General features: G+C 64.6%; 1 protein-coding gene across 4 annotated transcripts; it reads left to right on the top strand.

The window, feature by feature from the left end:
- Positions 1-994: 994 nt before the first annotated feature.
- On the top strand, positions 995-8,052 carry VWA1 (von Willebrand factor A domain containing 1). 4 transcript variants are annotated; one of them, XM_074377733.1, is made up of 6 exons: positions 995-1,117; positions 2,469-2,939; positions 3,264-3,371; positions 4,038-4,595; positions 6,224-6,502; positions 6,607-8,052. In XM_074377733.1, the coding sequence occupies exons 2-6, from the start codon at positions 2,573-2,575 to the stop codon at positions 6,942-6,944; spliced, it is 1,650 nt and encodes a 549-aa protein (XP_074233834.1). In that variant the 5' UTR covers positions 995-1,117; positions 2,469-2,572; the 3' UTR covers positions 6,945-8,052. The 4 variants fall into 4 exon arrangements, with proteins under 4 accessions (XP_074233834.1, XP_074233832.1, XP_074233833.1 ...); XM_074377731.1 differs by lacking the exon at positions 995-1,117 and having other exon boundaries at positions 2,336-2,939; XM_074377732.1 differs by lacking the exons at positions 995-1,117; positions 3,264-3,371 and having other exon boundaries at positions 2,336-2,939.
- Positions 8,053-8,137: the final 85 nt, after the last annotated feature.

Here is an 8,137-nt window from a genome sequence, read left to right as displayed (position 1 = left end):
GCAGCTGGGTGGGTGGTGGCAGGGGCCTCTGGGCCCTGCTGCTCTTGGCCACCCCTTCCTTCTGCCCCACTTACTGTTGTGGGGTGGGGTCAGGGTCCTTGGGCTCGCCCACACCTCCGACTTCCAGCCTCTGTGTCCCCTGGCATGTATATGGGTGGTGGGGGAGATACAATTGACAAGAACCACAGTACAGGCACCCCCAGGGGGTAGGGAGGGGCCAGGCTGCTCTGCCCCCTCAGGCCTAGCAGAGTGACCTCAGCCGGGGTCGCGGGTGGGGTCGGAGGCCTGGGGAGCTGGCCTTTTCCCTGGGGTCAACATGGCCACAGCAAGCTGGGGACAAAAGGCCCTTCTTCTCTGCAGAGGCCTGGGTGGAGCGGAGGAGGGCGCGTTCCCGCAGACCAGCGGTGGTCAGGGGCAGTGCCTTGGAGAGCCATCTCCCTGGGTTTCATGGAACCCTGTCCACCTGCCTGCAGACCAACAGACAGCGTGGGCCAGCTCCAGGAAGTGATGCTTAGGGACTCCCTCTGGCACACAGGCTGCTCCTTCCTTCTGGTCCCACAGACACCAGGCCCAGGCAGACTCTGGGCCCAGGGGAGGTGGAGGGCTGGGGCCAGAGCACGCTGTGCCCTGGCTGCCCAGTCCTTCTCTGCTCCCTGCCGCCCCCAGGCCTGTCTTCCTTCAGAGAGGAGGATTCCGGGCCATTATATTTGTACTTCCTCTGGCGTCTGCCTCAAGCCCAGCCCTAGCCCTGACCACTCCATCCCTCGCTGACCCCCATCTTCCCTGGGGACACTCCATCGGCCCATGTCTCCCTCGGGCTGATCCTGGAGGCAGGAGTAGTGTGGGGGACTGGGAGAGCAGTGCTGAGTGGATGGGGCTGGGGTGGTCTCCCAGGGGTCAGGCCAGAGTTCAGTGTGAGTGCTGGGGGTGACCCTGGGCAGAGGTGAGGAGGAACTGTCAGCCAAGGCTGGGCCTCCCATCCTTTCTCCCTCAGATGGAGAGGCTGGAGGGAGGAGGATGGCTGCTTCCTCGAGGGCTTGCGTCATGGCCAAGAAGAGCAGCTCAATTTTTCCAGAAGGGACGGAAACGTCCCCGTCAACCCCGCAGCAAAGCTGAGGTGTGACTGTGGGCTCACCCTCTGGGCAGGACTGGGGATGCCACAGGGCAGACTCAGCATGGCCTGGCTCCCTGCCTGGGGCAGGTGGGTGCCCAGCGAGATGGAGGATGAGCCAAGACGTGCTGGCACGTATCTACCTGGGTGGTCTCCCCGCCGGGCCCCCAGGTCTCTAGCTGCTGCTGGTGCTGCAGCATCATGGCCTCTGCTCAGCTCATAGTCCCTCCCTGCAGCAGCCCTGGTCAGCCGTGTGTGCTGGAGGGCTGAGGGCCAGGCGAGCAAGGTCCCTAGGGAAGTAAACCCTGAACTTTGGGGGTTCAAGCCCATTGCTGCCCCCTCAGCGACCAGGCGGAAGCACCAGGCAGCTTCTGGTCCCAGCCAAGGCCTGAGGTCTGTGGAGCTGAGCCAGCACTGCCACTGCCAAGATTCCCGGCAAGGGGGTGGGGGCGGCGGGGACACAGTTCTCGCTTGTTCCTGCCCCAGCTCCTCAGGCTCAGCTGAGCCGCTTCCTTTTTTAGGCAAAGTCAGCCTGTCTCAAAGCCCGGCGTCTCACCTGCCAGAAAGGGAGGAAGGAAAACCATTGAGTCCCATCCGTCCTCCTGGGGAGGGGGAAAGGGAGGGGACATCCTGGCAGAGATGGCCCTGCTGCCTCGCCCTGCGGGACCTGTGCCCCTCCCCAGCTAAGCAGAAAGGAGTGGTTGGGAGAGGGCAGTGGTTACCCCACCACAAGGAATCTTAGGAGTGAGGGGGGTGAGGCTCTCCTGGACCTCAATTCCTGCCCAGGGATGCTGAACTGCCTCACCTAAGAGCAAAGAATCTGCCCTGGGGGCTGAGTGTCCCTCAGGGTGTCCCTGGCAGCCAGCCACCTCTGGTCTGGTCTAGCAAAGATCCCAGGATGCAAGCCACCTGGCCCACCAGGCAGTCCCTCCAGAGGGCTGCTCCAGTGGGCTGCTGGGGGTCTGTCCTCAGTCTTGGAGTCTGGGCCCCTCATTGGGCAGGATGTGGGGACAGCTACAGGCCCAGCATGGTCACACTGGACAGGGCCTGAACCAACCATCCTCAGCCCTTATTCCCCTTCCTCTGAGAAGCCAGGTGGGTGGAGGCTTTGTGTCCCGCAAGGAGATTCCCCTCGAATGTCGCAGGCTTCTTTCCCCTCCCAACGCGCTGCATCCCTTCTAAGTTCAGCCCTTCTGATCTCTGTAGACCATTCCTTGGAGACACATGTCCCAGCCCCAGACACCTGCTCCTCCCCCAGCCCCGTGGCCAAGGCCTGGGCCGTGCTGGGGGTACGCTGTTTTTGGTGTCACCCACAAACTCTCATACCCCTATGGGGCTCTTTTGGGCCTGGCTTCAGGCACTTCCAGCACCGCGGAGGTGAGGGCAGTGTGTCTGGGGAAGACGCAGCTCAGGCGGCTCCCTGATCGGCTCCTCGCTGTGGGCAGCGGGGAGGGAGGACCCATGACCTTACAGCCAGAAGGGGAGACTGTGTATCTGCGGGCGTGCATGTCACGAGTGTGTGCCTCGGCGGCAGCCCAGGGAGCTCTGCACGTCGCTGCGCATCTGGGCCCTGCGTGCGCGCGCCTCCCCGGAGCCTGGGCTCCTCGGCCCGCGGGGCAGCGCGCGCGCCGGGGCGGGGCCTCGGTGGGCGGGGCCTCCCGGGGGCGGGGCCCAGGGCCCGCCCGCGCGGCCGCGCGCCCCGCCGCCCAGGAGCGAGCCAGCGGCGAGCCGAGGCAGAGCGCGCCCGTCCCGTCGCGCACGATGCTGCCCTGGACGGTTCTCGGCCTGGCCCTGAGCCTGCGGCTGCCGCGGAGCGGCGCGGAGCGTGGTGAGTGCGGCGGGGGCCCGGTCGGGCTCGGCTCTTGCGCCCCACCACCCTCCACACGGAGCCACGCTCTCCTGTCGCAGCTCCGGGGCCGGGGTGGCTGTCAGGGCACCCCACCCACTTGCGGCGCGCGGACCCCGCCGGCATCTCCGCGGGATTTGGGGGCTTGGACCGGGAGGGGGAGGTGTGTGCCGGGGAGGCTGTCCCTACCTCAGTTTCCCTCTGCATGGAATGGTAGAGGGATGGTAAGAAGATTGGCGGCGGCCTATTGGGTTGGGGGAAACTGAGGCCCCGAAGCTCCAAAGCCCAGACCACTGTCTGTTCGAGGCACGTTGGTGGAGGGACCCATCTGCCCCGCCCCGCCCCCAAGATGCCGACAGGAAGGGAGAGAGAGGCCTGGGAGGGGCCGATCAGGCCCTGAGGCTGCTGCAGCAGGTAACCTGCTTTCTGGGTCCAGATAGAGCAAAGGATGGGGGCCAAGGGAGGGGTGACATCATCTGTGAGTGGGGTCACGACTCCAACCCGGCCATCTGGTCTGTGGGAGGGGTTGCAATCAATGCTGTGTCTTCCCAATCCCTCCAGCTCTGTACCCAGTCTCCTCAGCTGCTTTGTGCCCCTCCAGCCTGACTCCTCATGGGTGGCCTTACCTGGAGGCTGCACTCCAGCCTGGAGGCTGCTTCTCTGGAAGCCAAGCCTGAGGGAGCAGCCCTGGTGGCCCAGACCCATCCACCCACCACTCCTGAGGGCTGGGCCAGGACCCTGGGCTCCAGCCTGCACTCAGAGTCTGCTGAAGTGTGGGGGCTTGGAGGGGTCAGCTCTCCTTTGCAGGAGAAGTGACATGAGCCCGGAAGTGCCCAGGTCTGTGGCCAGGGTACAGAGCTGGAACCGCTGAAACTGTGGACCTCCTGCTGGCTTAGAACCCCTCTCCCCGCTGGGGTGCTACCCCAGGACCTTTGGGTGTGTGACTGAGAAGGCGCTCAGGGATTCCTTGTGTAAGGGCAAGTGCTGGCTTAGGGAAATCTCAGGTGCTGGGGGTTCTGCCCTGGGTGTGGGGCTGTTAGGGGGCCACCACCTGGGGCTGAACCCTCCCCTCTCCCCCAGGCCTCCCGGCATCTGTCCCCCAGGGGGACCTGCTGTTTCTGTTGGACAGCTCGGCCAGCGTGTCTCATTATGAGTTTTCCCGAGTTCGGGAGTTTTTGGGGCAGCTGGCGGCCCTGTTGCCCCTGGGCCCTGGGGCCCTGCATGCCAGCCTGGTGCACGTGGGCAGCCAGCCACACACCGAGTTCCCCTTCGGCCAGCACAGCTCAGGCTCGACTGTCCAGGATGCCATTCGTGCTGCAGCCCAACGCATGGGTGACACCAACACTGGCCTGGCGCTGGCATACGCCAAGGAGCAGCTGTTTGCCGAGGAGGCGGGGGCCCGGCCCGGAGTGCCCAAGGTGCTGGTGTGGGTGACAGACGGCGGCTCCAGCGACCCCGTGGGGCCCCCTATGCAGGAGCTGAAGGACCTGGGCGTCACTGTCTTCATTGTCAGCACTGGCCGCGGCAACCTCCTGGAGTTGTCGGCCGCAGCCTCACCCCCCGCGGAGAAGCACCTGCACTTTGTGGATGTGGACGACCTGCACATGATCACCCAGGAGCTGAGGGGCTCCGTTCTTGGTAGGTGGGAGGAGGCAGGGCCTGGGGGAACCCTAGTTGGGAGCTTGGGAAGAGAGCTGAGTCAGACTTCAGGAGGAATGTGCATGTCTGGAGCAGAGGCCAGGGCTGCAGGGGCAGTGTGCTCCCTGGAGGTTCAGGGACCAGGTGACACACATGGCTTCTCCAGGGACATGCTCAACTGTTCACCCCAGTTGCCCCCTACCTCGGTTGTGGTGGGACAGAGGGGCAGGTTTGTCTGAGTATACACCTCCAGGTGGGGCTGTCTGCTGGAGGCCCTATGAGTGAGGGACTTGGTGTGAGCCCAAGGGCTGAGGGGCTGCATCTGGTGGGATGTGCCTAAGAGGAGAGGAAGAGGAAGGAGGTTCCAAGCCTGAGGAATCTGTAGATGGAGCTTTCACTCCTGTATGTGTGCTGGAGAAGGAGAGCCAGCTCAGGAAGGGCCAAGAGCTGGGGCCCCACTCCCTGCCCCCCACCCTGTGAGGACCATCACCGAGAGGTCTGAGTGGATTGCACTGTAAGGGGTGTAGTGACTGCTGGAAAGGAGGCCAGACCAGACTGGGGAGGGCCTCCTGCAGGGGCTAGTAGCTCCACCCTGACCCAGCTAAACCCCGCAGGAGGAGGGGCTGGAGATGAAGGGCCTGGTCACTGGCTAGGTTTGCTGTAGCACCTGAAAAGTACCAAGTAACCCCAGGGTTCTTCCCTGTCTCTCTCTCTCTGGATTAATCATCCACCTGAACCTGGAAGGGGAGGGACTGTGGGTTGGAAGGGGGTGGAGGGTCCTTCCAAAGATTTACCCCAGGACACCCAGCCCCTGGCGGCCCCTGGGTCAACAACTGTGGCTGATCCTGGAGCAGAAAACAGGAGAAAGGGCAAGAGGCTGCCTCAGCCAGGTGGGGGCTGCTGGGATTGGGGGCGGGGCCTGAGTGTGGGGATGAGCAAGGTGAGTGTCAGGCTGGCAGCTGTACACACAGCATCACAGAAAACAGCACCAGTCCTGGGGGTCCTCGCCCTGCCCGGACGTTTCTCAGCCATACCCGCCTGCTCAGTCACCCAGATGGCCATGAGCTGCTTGGCATCCAATCTCAGAAGTGGTAACAGGTTTGGGGGGCCCACTGTGCAGTTCCCCTCCACACTCTCCTGGGGACTGGAGGCGTGCAGCTCCTTGGGTTGTCACATCTCTGATGTCCTGCAGGGCACTCTCCAGTCCTGGCTGTATGCTGGGTCCCTTTACCTTCACCATCCAGAGCTGAGCTGACCCCAGACCCTGTGCTGGCTGGGCGGGGGGCTGGTCCTCTGTTCTCAGACATCACTTTGGATCTTGCCACCTTTGAGGGGCCCTTGTCCAGGCCACTGGACTGGGTGGGAGGTGGATGCTAACGGTCCCCACTGGTCTGGGTTTGGAGCTGAGGCAGGCAGGGAAGCTCCTGATGGTGCCTGGAGGAGGGTGAGGGGGTGCTGGCTGTGCTGGTGTCCTTCCTCCGGCACCAGCACAGTTTTGCGCAGCCTTCGCATCTGGTGGGCGTGGCCAAGGCTGGGCTGGCTCCTCAGGGCTCCTGCCCTCCTCATCTGGGCATCTTCCCCTGGGGAGAAGGCGGTCTCCTTTCTCTGACCCTCTGCACCACCCGCAGACGCGATGTGGCCGCAGCAGCTCCGTGCCTCTGAGGTCACGTCTAGCGGCTTCCGTCTGGCCTGGCCGCCCCTACTGACCCCGGACTCGGGCTACTACGTGTTGGAGCTGATGCCCAGCGCCAAGCAGGGGACCGTGCTCCGCCAGCAGCTGCCAGGGAACGCGACGGGCTGGGCCTGGGCCGGCCTCGACCCCGACACGGAATACAACGTGGAGCTGATGCCAGAGTCCAACGTGCGGCTCTTGAGGCCACAGCACCTGCGAGTGCGCACGCTGCCGGGTGAGGCGGGGCGCGAAGGGCGGGTTAGGGTTCGCCGGGGTGCTGGGCCGGGGCGGGTGGGCGGGGGCGCAGCCCTACCCCGCTCACGGGCGCTTCTCCCGCAGAGGAGACCGGACCGGAGCGCATCGTCGTCTCGCACGCCAGGCCGCGCAGCCTGCGCGTGAGCTGGGCCCCGGCGCTGGGTCCGGCCGCCGCGCTCGGCTACCACGTGCAGGTCGGGCCGCTGCTGGGCGGCGCGGCGCAGCGCGTGGAGGTGCCCGCGGGCCGGAACAGCACCACGCTGCAGGGCCTGGCGCCCGGCACCGCCTACCTGGTGACCGTGACGGCGGCCTTCCGCTCGGGCCGCGAGAGGGCGCTGTCGGCCAAGGCCTGCACGCCCGATGGTGAGCGCAGCCGCGCCCCGCGTCCCCAGGCCCCGGAGGCTGGTGGCCGGGAGCCGTGAGCTCTGGGCCGGCCTCGCCCGCGCAACCGAAGGCCCCCTCCTCCCGAGCCCAGTTAGAGAGGCGCCCGCCACCCAAAACAGGGTCTTGCCCCGGGTGTGGGATGCTGGCCGGCCTTTGGCCCGCGGGGCCCCCGCGGCAGGAGAGCGCCCTGCTCTGGCGTCCGCTCTCCGGGACGTGGCCTTGTCTGACCCTCCGCTGCAGCTCTAGCAGCAGCGCGACCCGTCGCAACTCCTTCCCCTGCCCTGCCCAGAGCTGGGCTGTCGGTGGTGTCCTTTGGGCAGGATTTAGCAGGGAGCTGGACAAGGAGTCTGGGGTCCGGTTGAAATCAGACCTGGGTTGGCTCTGGGCCTGGGACCTCAGGGCGTCTGGTGGCTGAGCCTCCTACTTGCATTAAGGGCCAGACCCTCGAGTGACAAAGGCTAGCATCTGTGTGAGGGAGCTTGGTCTAGATGGCAGCTCTGAGTCCATGGCCACTCGGGTCCTGGATGTTGAAAGGTGGATGAGGGAAGGGAAGGAGCTGGCTTTGGCCAAGTCCCAAAGGCTTCCCTGGGGGGACAGGACCTGGGAGGGGGAGGGTGGAGTGCTGGGGGTTGATCACGTGGGCAGCAGCCGGTGGATGGACAGGTCATCTTCACTAGGACCCTCAGCTGGCTTGGGGGCAGTGCTTGTTGGGGACAGTGGCACTGCTTTCCTTCCCACTACCCTACAGGGCCCAGCTACACCCACTGGGATGCAGTTGGCACCTTTTGGGAGGAATGGGACAGGAGCCTGGCACTCAGGACCTTAGAGACAGGAGACCTCCCCCCTGTGGAGGCCCCAGGGCCCACATGGGCAGGGAGCCTTCCCTGCTTCTGGGTAGGGAGCTTCCATGCTGGGGGTAGCGATAAACAGTGTTCCTCCAGGGGCTTCACCCCAGCGGTTCTCTGCAGCATGTGACACCATGTCCTGTCACTCCTTACTATCCTGGGGCCACTGGACAAGGCAGCATTGCCCTCCCTCAGCCCCGCCAGGCACCTCCTCCTCTGCCTGGGCTGACCCAGTACTCACTTTGCCTCTTCCCTATGAATGTCTCAGACGAAAATAACAGTAAATCAGATGTAAACTGAATCCTGAAGTATCCTGAGAGTGTTTTACTCCTTGTCAAAACATGTCAGCCCTGTAAAAGGTTGCAAGTTAAAAAAGAAGAAGAAAA

This window comes from Camelus bactrianus, chromosome 13 (genome assembly GCF_048773025.1).
Source record: "Camelus bactrianus isolate YW-2024 breed Bactrian camel chromosome 13, ASM4877302v1, whole genome shotgun sequence".
Taxonomy (NCBI): domain Eukaryota; kingdom Metazoa; phylum Chordata; class Mammalia; order Artiodactyla; family Camelidae; genus Camelus; species Camelus bactrianus.
This window is presented reverse-complemented; position numbering and strand designations above follow the sequence as displayed.